At 48.3% G+C, this 16,276-nt stretch overlaps 1 protein-coding gene across 1 annotated transcript in view; it reads left to right on the top strand.

Moving 5' to 3' along the window:
* LOC115161768 (intersectin-2) overlaps window positions 1–14,895 on the top strand; it is a 41,594-nt gene extending 26,699 nt beyond the window's left edge. The window contains exons 12-21 of the mRNA XM_029712553.1: window positions 19–26; window positions 2,382–2,565; window positions 4,243–4,341; window positions 5,033–5,200; window positions 5,785–5,997; window positions 10,342–10,460; window positions 10,638–10,720; window positions 11,551–11,634; window positions 11,961–12,134; window positions 12,752–14,895. Coding sequence (XP_029568413.1) covers window positions 19–26; window positions 2,382–2,565; window positions 4,243–4,341; window positions 5,033–5,200; window positions 5,785–5,997; window positions 10,342–10,460; window positions 10,638–10,720; window positions 11,551–11,634; window positions 11,961–12,134; window positions 12,752–12,909 — 1,290 coding nt within the window. The 3' untranslated portion in view covers window positions 12,910–14,895. The remainder of the gene's footprint in view (window positions 1–18; window positions 27–2,381; window positions 2,566–4,242; window positions 4,342–5,032; window positions 5,201–5,784; window positions 5,998–10,341; window positions 10,461–10,637; window positions 10,721–11,550; window positions 11,635–11,960; window positions 12,135–12,751) is intronic.
* The last annotated feature ends 1,381 nt before the right edge of the window (window positions 14,896–16,276 follow it).

The following is a 16,276-nucleotide window of genomic DNA, read 5'->3' as shown; positions in this document are numbered from 1 at the left end:
GTGTCATGTATACAGTAGTACAGGGTGTGAGTTAGGGGGGGGTTATCATGTATACAGTAGTACAGGGTGTGAGTTTAGGGGGGGTTCATGTATACAGTAGTACAGGGTGTGAGTTTAGGGGGGGGTGTTCATGTATACAGTAGTACAGGGTGTGAGTTTAGAGGGGGTTATCATGTATACAGTAGTACGGGTGTGAGTTTGGGGGGGTTATCATGTATATAGTAGTACAGGGTGTGAGTTTAGGGGGGGTTATCATGTATACAGTAGTACAGGGTGTGAGTTTAGGGGGGTTATCATGTATATAGTAGTACAGGGTGTGAGTTTAGGGGGGGTCATCATGTATACAGTAGTACAGGGTGTGAGTTTAGAGGGGGTTATCATGTATACAGTAGTACAGGGTGTGAGTTTAGGGGGGGTTATCATGTATACAGTAGTACAGGGTTTAGGGTGGGTGTTATCATGTATACAGTAGTACAGGGTGTGAGTTTAGGGGGGGTTATCATGTATACAGTAGTACAGGGTGTGAGTTTAGGGGGGTTATCATGTATACAGTAGTACAGGGTGTGAGTTTAGGGGGGGGGGTGTTATCATGTATACAGTAGTACAGGGTGTGAGTTTAGGGGGGTTATCATGTAGTACAGTAGTACAGGGTGTGAGTTTAGGGGGGTGTTCATGTATTCAGTAGTACAGGGTGTGGGTTTAGGGGGGTGTTCATGTAGTACAGGGTGTGAGTTGGGGGGGTGTCAGTTACAGTTTTACAGGGTGTTAGTTTACAGTAGTACAGGGTGTTAGTTTAGGGGGGGTGTTCATGTAGTACAGGGTGTGAGTTTAGGGGGGGTGTTCATGTAGTACAGTAGTACAGGGTGTGAGTTTAGGGGGGTTATCATGTATACAGTAGTACAGGGTGTGAGTTTAGGGGGTGTTCATGTATACAGTAGTACAGGGTGTGAGTTTAGGGGGGGTTATCATGTAGTACAGTAGTACAGGGTGTGAGTTTAGGGGGGGTTATCATGTATACAGTAGTACAGGGTGTGAGTTTAGGGGGGGTTATCATGTATACAGTAGTACAGGGTGTGAGTTTAGGGGGGGTTATCATGTAGTACAGTAGTACAGGGTGTGAGTTTAGGGGGGGTATCATGTATACAGTAGTACAGGGTGTGAGTTTAGGGGGGGGTGTTATCATGTATACAGTAGTACAGGGTGTGAGTTTAGGGGGGGGTTATCATGTATACAGTAGTACAGGGTGTGAGTTTAGGGGGGTTATCATGTATACAGTAGTACAGGGTGTGAGTTTAGGGGGGGGTGTTCATGTATACAGTAGTACAGGGTGTGGGTTTAGAGGGGGTGTTCATGTATACAGTAGTACATGGTGTTAGTTTAGGGGGTTATCATGTATACAGTAGTACAGGGTGTGAGTTTAGGGGGGTTATCATGTATACAGTAGTACAGGGTGTGAGTTTAGGGGGGTTATCATGTATACAGTAGTACAGGGTGTGAGTTTAGGGGGGGTGTTCATGTAGTACAGTAGTACAGGGTGTGAGTTTAGGGGGGGTTATCATGTATACAGTAGTACAGGGTGTGAGTTTAGGGGGGGTTATCATGTATACAGTAGTACAGGGTGTTAGTTTAGGGGGGGTTATCATGTATACAGTAGTACAGGGTGTGAGTTTAGGGGGGTTATCATGTATACAGTAGTACAGGGTGTTAGTTTAGGGGGGGTTATCATGTATACAGTAGTACAGGGTGTGAGTTTAGGGGGGGTGTTCATGTATACAGTAGTACAGGGTGTGAGTTTGGGGGGGTTATCATGTATACAGTAGTACAGGGTGTGAGTTTAGGGGGGTGTTCATGTATACAGTAGTACAGGGTGTGAGTTTAGGGGGGGTTATCATGTAGTACAGTAGTACAGGGTGTGGGTTTAGGGGGGGGGTGTTATCATGTATACAGTAGTACAGGGTGTGAGTTTAGGGGGGGTTATCATGTATACAGTAGTACAGGGTGTGAGTTTAGGGGGGTTATCATGTATATAGTAGTACAGAGTGTGAGTTTAGGGGGGGTGTTCATGTATACAGTAGTACAGGGTGTGGGTTTAGAGGGGGTGTTCATGTATACAGTAGTACAGGGTGTGAGTTTAGGGGGGGTTATCATGTATACAGTAGTACAGGGTGTGAGTTTAGGGGGGTGTTCATGTATACAGTAGTACAGGGTGTGAGTTTAGGGGGGGTTATCATGTATACAGTAGTACAGGGTGTGAGTTTAGGGGGGGTTATCATGTAGTACAGTAGTGCAGGGTGTGAGTTTGGGGGGGGGGTTCATCATATATACAATATGTGTATTTTTGGCCCAGGCGGTAAGAACATGTGGTGTGTGTGTGTGCGTAGGGCCCTGCATGTGCGTAAGAAGATGGGGGGTGACAACATGCCTGTCCAGGTGATCGGGGACATCTTGGCGTCAGAACTGGCTCACCTCCAGCCATACATCCAGTTCTGCTCCTGTCAACTCAATGGATCGACCCTGCTACAGAGCAGGACTGGCAACCAACAGGACTTTAAAGACTTCCTCAAGGTGAGTGAAAAGACAGGGGGAGGACAGGGGAGAGTAGAGAGAGGGAGGAGAGAGGAGGAGTACGGGAGAGAGGGGGAGGGCGGGAGAGTAGAGAGAGGCGGAGGACAGGGGAGAGTAGCGAGATGGGGGGAGAGTAGAGAGATGGGGGAGGACAGGGGAGAGAGGAGGAGTACGGGAGGATGGGAGAGTAGAGAGAGGGGGAGGACAGGGGAGAGTAAAGAGAGGGGGAGGACAGGGGAGAGTAGAGAGAGGGGGAGGACAGGGGAGAGAGTAGAGAGAGGGGGAGGACAGGGGAGAGAGTAGAGAGAGGGGGAGGACAGGGAGAGAGTAGAGAGAGGGGGAGACAGGGGAGAGAGTAGAGAGAGGGGAGGACAGGGAGAGAGTAGAGAGAGGGGGAGGGCAGTGGAGAGAGGGGAGGGCAGGGGGAGAGGGGAGGACAGGGGAGAGAGGGGGAGGACAGGGGAGAGAGTAGAGAGAGGGGAGGACAGGGGAGAGAGTAGAGAGAGGGGGAGGACAGGGGAGAGAGAGAGAGAGGGGGGGGACAGGGGAGAGAGTAGGGGACAGGGGAGAGAGTAGGGGACAGGGGAGAGAGTAGGGGACAGGGGAGAGAGTAGGGGACAGGGGAGAGAGTAGAGAGAGGGGGAGGACAGGGGGGAGAGAGTAGAGAGAGGGGGAGGACAGGGGAGAGAGTAGAGAGAGGGGGAGGACAGGGGAGAGAGTAGAGAGAGGGGGAGGACAGGGGAGAGAGTAGAGAGAGGGGGAGGACAGGGGAGAGAGTAGAGAGAGGGGGAGGACAGGGGAGAGAGTAGGGAGAGGGGGAGGACAGGGGAGAGAGTAGAGAGAGGGGGAGGACAGGGGAGAGAGTAGAGAGAGGGGGAGGACAGGGGAGAGAGTAGAGAGAGGGGGAGGACAGGGGAGAGAGTAGAGAGAGGGGGAGGACAGGGGAGAGAGTAGAGAGAGGGGGGAGGACAGGGGAGAGAGTAGAGAGAGGGGAGGACAGGGGAGAGAGTAGAGAGAGGGGGAGGACAGGGGAGAGTAGAGAGAGGGGGGACAGGGGAGGAGTAGAGAGGAGGGGAGGACAGGGAGAGAGGGGGAGGACAGGGGAGAGAGAGAGAGAGGGGGAGGACAGGGGAGAGAGTAGAGAGAGGGGGAGGACAGGGGAGAGAGTAGAGAGAGGGGGAGGACAGGGGAGAGAGTAGAGAGAGGGGGAGGACAGGGGAGAGAGTAGAGAGAGGGGGAGGACAGGGGAGAGAGTAGAGAGAGGGGAGGACAGGGGAGAGAGTAGAGAGAGGGGGAGGACAGGGAGAGAGTAGAGAGAGGGGGAGGACAGGGGAGAGAGTAGAGAGAGAGGGAGGACAGGGGAGAGAGTAGAGAGAGGGGGAGGACAGGGGAGAGTGGGAGGACGGGAAGACAGAGGGGGAGGACAGGGGAGAGAGGGGGAGGACAGGAGAGAGATTGGGAGGACAGGGGAGAGAGGGGAAAGACAGGGAACAAATCTAAATTGAATGAAGAGAGGAAGAATAGGACAGGAGAACATGCAGTGAGAGAAAGAGGAGGAAAGCGATGAATGAACTTCATGTATCTTTCTGATACATACCAACCTGCTGAGTTGTGCTGATGTATACATGAAAAGTTGTACGTTCATATTGAACAGTGTGTTTCTCCTCCCTCCATCAGAAAATCGCCACAGACTACCGCTGTAAAGGCATGCCCTTATCCAGCTTCCTGCTGAAGCCCATGCAGAGGATCACACGCTACCCTCTACACATCAAGAACGTAAGAGAGAGTAAACGTGTGACTGTGTGCACATGATTACATTTACATGTCACTCAGCAGAAGCTCTTATCCAGAGTTACGTACAGTAGTGAGTCCCTCGTGTGAATCAAACCCACAACCCTGCCATGCTCTACCCACTGAGCCACGTGGGGCTATTTATCTATACTACCTGGGTGTGTATTAGTATTGTGTACAAACATGTAACCTATGTGTATTTCTTGATTCGGGAGTTTTTCCTAGACACCGTGCTTCTGCATTCTTGTGTCTGGAGTTTTTCCTAGACACCGTGCTTCTGCATTGCTTGTGTCGGGAGTTTTTCCTAGCCACCGTGCTTCTGCATTCTTGTGTCAGGAGTTTTTCCTAGCCATCGTGCTTCTACATTGTTGTGTCGGGAGTTTTTCCTAGCCACCGTGCTTCTACATTGCTTGTGTCGGGAGTTTTTCCTAGCCACCGTGCTTCTACATTGCTTGTGTCGGGAGTTTTTCCTAGCCACCGTGCTTCTACATTGCTTGTGTCGGGAGTTTTTCCTAGCCACCGTGCTTCTACATTGCTTGTGTCGGGAGTTTTTCCTAGCCATCGTGCTTCTACATTGCTTGCTCTGTGGGGTTTTAGGCTGGGTTTCTGTAATGCACTTTGACATCTGCTGATTTTAAAATGGGTCTTTTATAAAACACATTTGATTGATTTTCAGATCCTGGAGAGTACCCAGGAGGAGCATGCAGACTGCGGGCCCCTGAGAGAGGCTCTGGAGCGGGCTGAGGAGCTGTGCACTCAGGTCAACGAGGGGGTCAGGGAGAAGGAGAACTGTGACAGGCTGGACTGGATACAGTCACACGTACAGTGTGAGGGAGTCACAGAGGTAGACACTCGCATGTAGTCTCACTTGCTCACACACACACATTGTACATGTGGCTCAGTTGGTAGAGCATGGTGTTTGCAACGCCAGGGTTGTGGGTTCGATTCCCACGGGGGACCAGTACAGAAAAAAAAAGTATGAAATGTATGCATTCACTACTGTAAGTTGCTCTGCATAAGAGCGTCTGCTAAATGACTAAAATGTAAATGTAAAATGTACACATACACAGATAGTATCTCACTCACTCATTCTCTCTCACACACACACACACATACTGTACACATACACACACCGTATATACACAGATAGTATCTCACACACACACACACACACATATACATACTGTACACATACACACACCGTATATACACAGATAGTATCTCACACACACACATACATACTGTACACATACACACACCGTATATACACAGATAGTATCTCACACACACACACACACACACACACAGATACACACACATTGTACACATACACACACCGTATATACACATTATCTCTCACACACACACACACACACACGCGCCATATATACACAGATAATATCTCACACACCTGTGTCTCCCGTGCAGAACTTGGTGTTTAACTCTCTGACGAACTGCCTGGGGCCTCGTAAGCTGCTCCACAGTGGGAAGGTGTATAAGATGAAGAGCAATAAGGAGCTGTGGGCTTTCCTCTTTAACGACTTCCTGTTGCTCACCCACGCTGCCAGACAGTTCAGCTCCTCAGGACCAGACAAGCTCTTCACCAGCAAGAACAGCACACAGCTTAAGATGTACAAGCCGGTGAGAGAGACACGCACACACACACACACCACGGACATGCTGACACACACGCCACGGACATGCTGACACACACACACACCACGGACATGCTGACAGATACACCACGGACATGCTGACAGACACACCACGGACATGCTGACAGACACACCACGGACATGCTGACAGACACACACACCACGGACATGCTGACAGACACACACGCCACGGACATGCTGACAGACACACACACCACGGACATGCTGACAGACACACACACCACGGACATGCTGACAGACACACACACCACGGACATGCTGACAGACACACACACCACGGACATGCTGACACACACACACCACGGACATGCTGACACACACACCACGGACATGCTGACACACACACACACACCACGGACATGCTGACACACACACACACCATGGACATGCTGACACACACACACCATGGACATGCTGACACACACACACCACGGACATGCTGACACACACACACACCACGGACATGCTGACACACACACACACACCACGGACATGCTGACACACACACACACACCACGGACATGCTGACACACACACACACGCCACGGACATGCTGACACACACGCCACGGACATGCTGACACACACACACACACACCACGGACATGCTGACACACACACACACACCACGGACATGCTGACACACACACACACACCACGGACATGCTGACACACACGCCACGGACATGCTGACACACACACCACGGACATGCTGACACACACGCCACGGACATGCTGACACACACACACACACACCATGGACATGCTGACACACACACCATGGACATGCTGACACACACGCCACGGACATGCTGACACACACGCCACGGACATGCTGACACACACGCCACGGACATGCTGACACACACGCCACGGACATGCTGACACACACGCCACGGACATGCTGACACACACGCCACGGACATGCTGACACACGCCACGGACATGCTGACACACACACCACGGACATGCTGACAGATACACCACGGACATGCTGACAGACACACACGCCACGGACATGCTGACAGACACACGCCACGGACATGCTGACACACACACACCACGGACATGCTGACACACACACACCACGGACATGCTGACACACACACACCACGGACATGCTGACAGACACACACACCACGGACATGCTGACAGACACACACACCACGGACATGCTGACAGACACACACACCACGGACATGCTGACAGACACACACACCACGGACATGCTGACAGACACACACACCACGGACATGCTGACAGACACACACACACCACGGACATGCTGACAGACACACACACCACGGACATGCTGACAGACACACACACCACGGACATGCTGACAGACACACACACACCACGGACATGCTGACAGACACACACACCACGGACATGCTGACAGACACACACACCACGGAACATGCTGACAGACACACACACACCACGGACATGCTGACAGACACACACACACCCGGACATGCTGACAGACACACACACCCACGGACATGCTGACAGACACACACACCACGGACATGCTGACAGACACACACACACCACGGACATGCTGACAGACACACACACACCACGGACATGCTGACAGACACACACACACCACGGACATGCTGACAGACACACACACCACGGACATGCTGACAGACACACACACCACGGACATGCTGACAGACACCACACACCACGGACATGCTGACAGACACACACACCACGGACATGCTGACAGACACACACACCACGGACATGCTGACAGACACACACACCACGGACATGCTGACAGACACACACACCACGGACATGCTGACAGACACACACACCACGGACATGCTGACAGACACACACACCACGGACATGCTGACCGACACACACACACCACGGACATGCTGACCGACACACACACACCACGGACATGCTGACCGACACACACACACCACGGACATGCTGACAGACACACACACACCACGGACATGCTGACAGACACACACACACCACGGACATGCTGACAGACACACACACGCCACGGACATGCTGACAGACACACCACGGACATGCTGACAGACACGCCACGGACATGCTGACAGACACACACACACGCCACGGACATGCTGACAGACGCGTTAGTTCCAAGTGGTTCGTTTTGGCAAGATACAGAAACGACACTTCCTGTTGGAAAAGCGTCCCTCATCGGAGCCCATTTAAATGAAATGCATCCCTGTCTCCATCACAATAGTTATGACTTGTATTATGTCATAAAAAACTAAAACATTCTTTACCCCAGGATACTTCAATGGGTGACTATCATTCTTTACCCCAGGATACTTCAAAGGGTGACTATCATTCTTTACCCCAGGATACTTCAAAGGGTGACTATCATTCTTTACCCCAGGATACTTCAAAGGGTGACTATCATTCTTTACCCCAGGATACTTCAAAGGGTGACTATCATTCTTTACCCCAGGATACTTCAAAGGGTGACTATCATTCTTTACCCCAGGATACTTCAAAGGGTGACTATCATTCTTTACCCCAGGATACTTCAAAGGGTGACTATCATTCTTTACCCCAGGATACTTCAAAGGGTGACTATCATTCTTTACCCCAGGATACTTCAAAGGGTGACTATCATTCTTTACCCCAGGATACTTCAAAGGGTGACTATCATTCTTTACCCCAGGATACTTCAATGGGTGACTATCATTCTTTACCCCAGGATACTTCAATGGGTGACTATCATTCTTTACCCCAGGATACTTCAACGGGGGACTATTATTCTTTACCCCAGGATACTTCAACGGGTGACTACCCAGGAGAATAAAGAAAAAGGACCACTGTTTCTGCAGCATAGAGCTGATTATTTATTGACAGGACAAACCAACAGGCTTACCTTTCTACGTAATCGCCTTCATCAGAGCCTTGGGTAGGCAAAAAGGCACCTGGATGGCCTTTTGTTGAAGCTGAGCTGAAGCGTGTTTGGCTACAATTTCTATCTGTGTATGATGTCATGGTTATTAGAGGCTTATGAAGCGTGTGTATGATGTCATGGTTATGAGAGGCTTATGAAGCGTGTGTATGATGTCATGGTTATGAGAGGCTTATGAAGCGTGTGTATAATGTCATGGTTATGAGAGGCTTATGAAGCGTGTGTATAATGTCATGGTTATGAGAGGCTTATGAAGAGTGTGTATAATGTCATGGTTATGAGAGGCTTATGAAGCGTGTGTATAATGTCATGGTTATGAGAGGCTTATGAAGCGTGTGTATAATGTCATGGTTATGAGAGGCTTATGAAGCGTGTGTATAACGTCATGGTTATGAGAGGCTTATGAAGCGTGTGTATAACGTCATGGTTATGAGAGGCTTATGAAGCGTGTGTATAACATCATGGTTATGAGAGGCTTATGAAGCGTGTGTATAACATCATGGTTATGAGAGGCTTATGAAGCGTGTGTATAACATCATGGTTATGAGAGGCTTATGAAGCGTGTGTATAACATCATGGTTATGAGAGGCTTATGAAGAGTGTGTATGACGTCATGGTTATTAGAGGCTTATGAAGCGTGTGTATAACGTCATGGTTATGAGAGGCTTATGAAGCGTGTGTATAACATCATGGTTATGAGAGGCTTATGAAGCGTGTGTATAACATCATGGTTATGAGAGGCTTATGAAGCGTGTGTATAACATCATGGTTATGAGAGGCTTATGAAGCGTGTGTATAACATCATGGTTATGAGAGGCTTATGAAGCGTGTGTATAACGTCATGGTTATGAGAGGCTTATGAAGAGTGTGTATGACGTCATGGTTATTAGAGGCTTATGAAGCGTGTGTATAACGTCATGGTTATGAGAGGCTTATGAAGCGTGTGTATAACATCATGGTTATGAGAGGCTTATGAAGCGTGTGTATAACATCATGGTTATGAGAGGCTTATGAAGCGTGTGTATAACATCATGGTTATGAGAGGCTTATGAAGCGTGTGTATAACATCATGGTTATGAGAGGCTTATGAAGCGTGTGTATAACATCATGGTTATGAGAGGCTTATGAAGCGTGTGTATAACATCATGGTTATGAGAGGCTTATGAAGAGTGTGTATGACGTCATGGTTATTAGAGGCTTATGAAGCGTGTGTATAACGTCATGGTTATGAGAGGCTTATGAAGCGTGTGTATAACATCATGGTTATGAGAGGCTTATGAAGCGTGTGTATAACATCATGGTTATGAGAGGCTTATGAAGCGTGTGTATAACATCATGGTTATGAGAGGCTTATGAAGTGTATTGTGTCCTCCTGTAGCCGGTGTTCCTCAACGAGATTCTAGTGAAGCTGCCTGACTCCTCCAGTGAAGAGCCCTTCTTCCACATCTCCAACATAGACAGAGTCTACAGCCTCAAAACAGAGAACATCAACGAGAGGTGTGTACACACACACACACACACACACACACACACACACACACACATCTCACACAAACTTACTGACACACACACACACTCACAAACACAAATGCAGTTACACATGCCACACACACTTCTATGCAGGCAGTCACACATTCCGTTGTCCTTACTCATGGTGTGCTGTCTGTTCTGCAGGACGGCCTGGGTCCAGAAGATCAAGGCTGCGTGTGAGGACATCTTCCAGATGGACAAGAAGAAGAGAGCAAAGGCCTACCAAGGTTGGCCTCCACACACACACACACACACACACACACACACACACACACACACACACACACACACAGTAAAATCAGTAGTCCTAGTAATATTCTGACTCCTCCCCTGTGTATTCTGACTCCTCCCCTGTGTATTCTGACTCCTCCCCTGTGTATTCTGACTCCTCCCCTGTGTATTCTGACTCCTCCCCTTGTGTATTATGACTCCTCCCCTTGTGTATCATGACTCCTCCCCCCGGTGTATTATGACTCCTCCCCCCTGTGTATTATGACTCCTCCCCCCTGTGTAGTCTGACTCCTCCTCCTCTGTATTCTGACTCCTCCTCCTCTGTATTCTGACTCCTCCTCCTCTGTATTCTGACTCCTCCTCCTCTGTATTCTGACTCCTCCTCCTCTGTAGTCTGACTCCTCCTCCTCTGTATTCTGACCCCTCCTCCTGTTTTTCTCACCCCTCCTCCTGTGTAGTCTGACTCCTCCTCCTCTGTATTCTGACTCCTCCTCTGTATTCTGATCCTGTTTTTCTCACCCCTCCTCCTGTGTAGTCTGACTCCTCCTCCTCTGTAGTCTGACTCCGCCTCTGTAGTCTGACTCCTCCTCCTCTGTATTCTGACCCCTCCTCCTGTTTTTCTCACCCCTCCTCTGTATTCTGACTCCTCTGTATTCTGACTCCTCCTCCTCTGTATTCTGATCCTGTTTTTCTCACCCCTCCTCCTGTGTAGTCTGACTCCTCCTCCTCTGTATTCTGACTCCTCCTCTGTATTCTGACTCCTCCTCCTCTGTTTTCTGATCCTGTTTTTCTCACCCCTCCTCCTGTGTATTCTGTATATCTACAGCTCGTTCTCTGAAGGCCAGTGGAATCGGCCGTCTGTTAGTCACCATCCTGGAGGCCACTGAACTGAAGTCCTGCAAACCCAACGGTGAGGCTTGTACACATCATGCAGTACATGGTTTACCCACACAGCACACATGAACTAGTACCATCTAACCACACCATGAATGTTTCCGTTGTAACACTGTAACTCTTGTACAGACTGTTCATCTTTTGAGCACTGGTATGTAATAAAACCCTTCTCCTTTCACCTCCTCCTCCTTGTCCTCCCCCTAATGCTCCCCCTCCTTCAACCCTCCTCCTCTTCACCTCCTTCTTCCGTCTCCTCCTTATCCTCCCCTAATGCTCCCCCTCATCCTACCCTCCCAACCCTCCTCCTCTTCTCCTCCTCTCCTCTCTCCTTCTCCCCACTAGGTAAGAGTAACCCTTACTGTGAGGTGACCATGGGAGCTCAGAACTACACCTCCAAGACTCTGAGTGACACAGTCAACCCCAAGTGGAACTTTAACTGTCAGTTCAACATCAGAGACCTGTACCAGGAAGTGCTCTGTATCACCATCTTCCAGAGGGACCAGTTCTCCCCTGACGGTCAGCACACACTCACACACACGGCCTTGTACAGCTAACCATTTCAGTCCCATTCAAAATCCTATTTTCCCTAACCCCTAACCCATACTCTTACCCTAACCTAAAAACATAACCTTAAACCTAACCCAAGCTCCTAGCCCTTAACGTGATTCTAACCCCAACACTAATTCTAACCATAAACCCCTAGAAATAGCATTTCACCTCCTGGGGACTAACAAAATGTCCCCAGTTGGTCAAATGTTTGTTTGTTTACTATTATTGTGTGAACTTCTGGCCCCTACAAGAATAGTTAAACACATCCACACACACACACACACACACACACACACACACACACACACACACACAGGAATCATGACACTACATTGACAACTGACAGATCTTACAATGCCTGGATAGGTGTTTAACATATCAGCTAACCACATCATATGATATAGCAATCTGATGCCTGACTGTGCAGTCCATGGCGTGGGATGTAACCATTGGTTGATGCAATTCAAGTGCAGTGTCTGCAATCTAGTAGGCCTGGAACATAACCTCTATCTATGGGTAATGTGTCAGACAGCTAACTAGTCTCTCAGACAGCTAACTAGTCTCTCCTCTCGGCCATTACCCAGAATTCCTGGGTCGTACGGAGGTTCCCGTGGCAACCATAAAGGAGGAGTTGGAGAACAAGGGGCTGGTGACAAACCGCTTGCTGCTCCACGAGGTCCCCACTGGAGAGGTGTGGGTCCGCCTCGACCTGCAGCTCTTCCAAAACAGTGCATCCAAATAAGGACATCCTGGCCAACACTGGACGCCCAAATAAGGACATCTTGACCTGCAGCCACATGGGGAGGGGAGGGTCTTGTTATAAATTGTATCTAACAGCTGGTCTAGGGTCAGATACTTATTAATCCTGCTAATGGTTAAGGTTGGGGATCTGGGGTTGGACCAGGGCTAACGTTTGCCTGTAGCTGCAATGGGAAACACTGATGAGGTGATGGGAACCCTCAGACCGTCCTTAGCAATGATCTGAGGACAGTTTAGTCTTTTAGGACAACTGGTGGTGAGCAGGGTTGGGTTAGTGTAAAGCTGATCCTAGATCTGTGTTTAGGAGCAGCTTCTAACAGTAGTGGTTCTACTTGTACCAGCACTAACACTGATGGCCTGCCTATGCTCTCCTCTGCTTCAGACTGGCTCTCATTCTGACAAGTTTTTCTTTTGTGAACTCAACCCAAGCCAATGTTGGATGAAACTATTTATTTAGTGAAGGATCGTCTTAACTCTATATTTGTTCAAACTAAGTTGTTGTTTGGGAAGGTAAATACCAGGTCAAATGGGGAGAGAGGTTAGGAAAGTGTGGTGTTTCCTGCCATGATGGGTCTCACGTCCAGTTCTAAACTATCTCAGGACTTGTTTTCCCTGCTAGGTGTTTCTATTACTGCATCATAACCAGCTGCTTTTCTTTTATCTCAATCTGTTTTCTCTTTTAACTGCAGGAACATCTGCAGAGGATCTTTAGGATACTGTGGTGGCACAGATCTCCTGATTTAACGGTAGTTTTCAAACCAACTCTCTTTCTTTGCAGTATAAATGTTCTGTCGACCTTAAGGAGATCTTGTTCTTTAGTTGTGGTGTAGTTGCCTCAGAAATACTGTAAAAGGAAAAAGCGTCTTTAGTTGATTCCACTCCTGGGCCCATATTCATAAAGAGGTTCAGGGTAGGAGTGCAGGAACATGTGCGATCCGTTTCGCTTTTTAGATCATAGTGAATAAGATGATATGGACAGAGGGGACCTGATCCTAGATCAGCACTAGCCTGGTCCCAGATCTGTTAGTGTTTTTGCCTACTCTGATGTCATTGTCATTGTCAAGTCAGACTTCATGTTCTGCATGGCGATTCCATAAGGAGTTGGCCAGAGAGCAGTAACAGACTGGCACCCAGGCTAGATCCGCACTGCTACTCTGACACTCAGTGAATATGGACACAGAAGCCTCCAGTGGCTCTATAGCCACTAGCTCCACCCAGGGGTGTGGTCACAGAAGCCTCCAGTGGCTCTATAGCCACTAGCTCCACCCAGGGGTGTGGTCACAGAACCCTCCAGTGGCTCTATAGCCACTAGCTCCACCCAGGGGTGTGGTCACAGAAGCCTCCAGTGGCTCTGTAACCACTAGCTCCACCCAGGGGTGTGGTCACAGAAGCCTCCAGTGGCTCTGTAACCACTAGCTCCACCCAGGGGTGTGGTCACAGAAGCCTCCAGTGGCTCTGTAACCACTAGCTCCACCCAGGGGTGTGTGACTATAACTATGCAGAGGTTTTAATCAGCCTTTCATCGTGGTGTTGTAACCAGTGTCTGAATAGTCTCTTAGTAGCCTTTCATATTTTACCACATGAACAAAGAAAGGATCGTGACAATAGTCTTTGAAGGATAAGAGTCCATTGAACTAATATATGTCAAACATTTATTTTTAATAATAATCATAAAAAATGTGTAAGACAGGAATGGACATGATTTAGCTGGACGGCTACATTATGATGATCTACCAGAGATGTTCTTCTTAAATCATTGTTTTAATTTAAGCTGCACAAGTCTTCTATTGGGCTGTTATTCATTGAAGTTGAACTGTAAGTCCTGTGGTGTCGATAACTCGATGTACTGATTTACTGTGCTGACAAGAGTGCATCCTACATTACTGGCTGATATGCAGTGTGTTCACAATGGGCACAGCACTCACTGATTCTGGGTTCTATCAGGGTAATAAAAGGGGTTTAAAACAAACTGGCTAAGCGTGTTGCGTTTTCTTTTGTTGCATAGCAGTAGTAATACTAGTAGGTTAGTTTAGTGGTTTGAGTCATGACATGTTGAGGCATGTTTTTAGTCTACATTTGGGGCAATATTTCCAAAGAACCACAATGCATTAATCATCAGTATCAGCTTTGCCTCTGATGCACAGGTAGGTCCTACATCAGAACAGGAAGTCTGTGCCTCTGATGCACAGGTAGGTCCTACACCAGAACAGGAAGTCTATGCCTCTGATGCACAGGTAGGTCCTACACCAGAACAGGAAGTCTATGCCTCTGATGCACAGGTAGGCCTACACCAGAACAGGAAGTCTGGGGGGTGTTCACTTGTAGTAGGTCTAGCCTACTGTTGGGAAAATACACTTTTTTCCACACAAACTTGTTTGATGAGCTTTTGAGGGCTTGAGAGAAACTGTTAATCCCTGGTGTTGATTTGGTTATGAGAAATGTAAAGTATTAATCCTTGTGTATTAGTAGGATGAGCTGTTTGAGAGCGGCAACATAAACCTGTTTTGGTGTTTTTCTCTGCCTCCTATGACGTGCCAAATGCCAAATCATAAGAAACAATGTGTTGTTACACAATATAAAATAATAAAAAACATTGACAGATTATGAGAAAACATTGCATAAAGGATGCAATACCCTCCCGAAAAGACCAAAATCCTAACCATACACTGCTGCCATAGTGTACAATACGATCATACTTAAACTGATGAACTCCATAAAGAAAACAGCCCATCAATTCAATGAATTAAAATGTATGTTTATACAATCCCTTTCATGCTTAAAAAAATCCCATCACATTGCTCTGTTTACATTAGTTCAACACCGTTACTGTGATTTCTTACATTGTTTTAAGTGGCGCAAAGGGACTGCAACAGGGAGAGCGATGGGAAGACCCGATTCTAAATCCTTTCAGAATTTACCTTTTATGTAAAACAAGGTTTCTAACATTACACTGGACAGTTTCACCGACGCTGCGTGTAATGTTACTCCACAGTCCCCTGATTTAACGTGCAAAGCGTTGCCCGACAGAGCCTCAATGGAAGAGAGGGGCTAAAGGAAGTGGGGGTGGGTCTTTTGATGCCGTGCATCATCCATTATTCAGGTGTGGTGACTCCTCTGTGTCCCTGCTCCAGACCACACGCACATGCAGACAGAAACACACACAGACTCGCATCAGTTCTCCGGCTACAAAAACAACAGCTGTCTGATTAGCACCACAAGTATAGAAAGTTCTACCTTCACATTATGCTGCGGCTCTTGAATAATGATTCCCTCCAAGGACAAGTGTTTATGTGCTACTTTACTTAATATCTGTTGTTCCTGGAACATTTGGAAGTGTCTCGCTTTGAACT

Source organism: Salmo trutta, chromosome 25 (assembly GCF_901001165.1).
Source record: "Salmo trutta chromosome 25, fSalTru1.1, whole genome shotgun sequence".
NCBI classification, from domain to species: Eukaryota; Metazoa; Chordata; class Actinopteri; order Salmoniformes; family Salmonidae; genus Salmo; species Salmo trutta.
The sequence above is the reverse complement of the archived record's forward strand: the minus strand, read 5'-3'. Positions and strand labels throughout refer to the sequence as shown.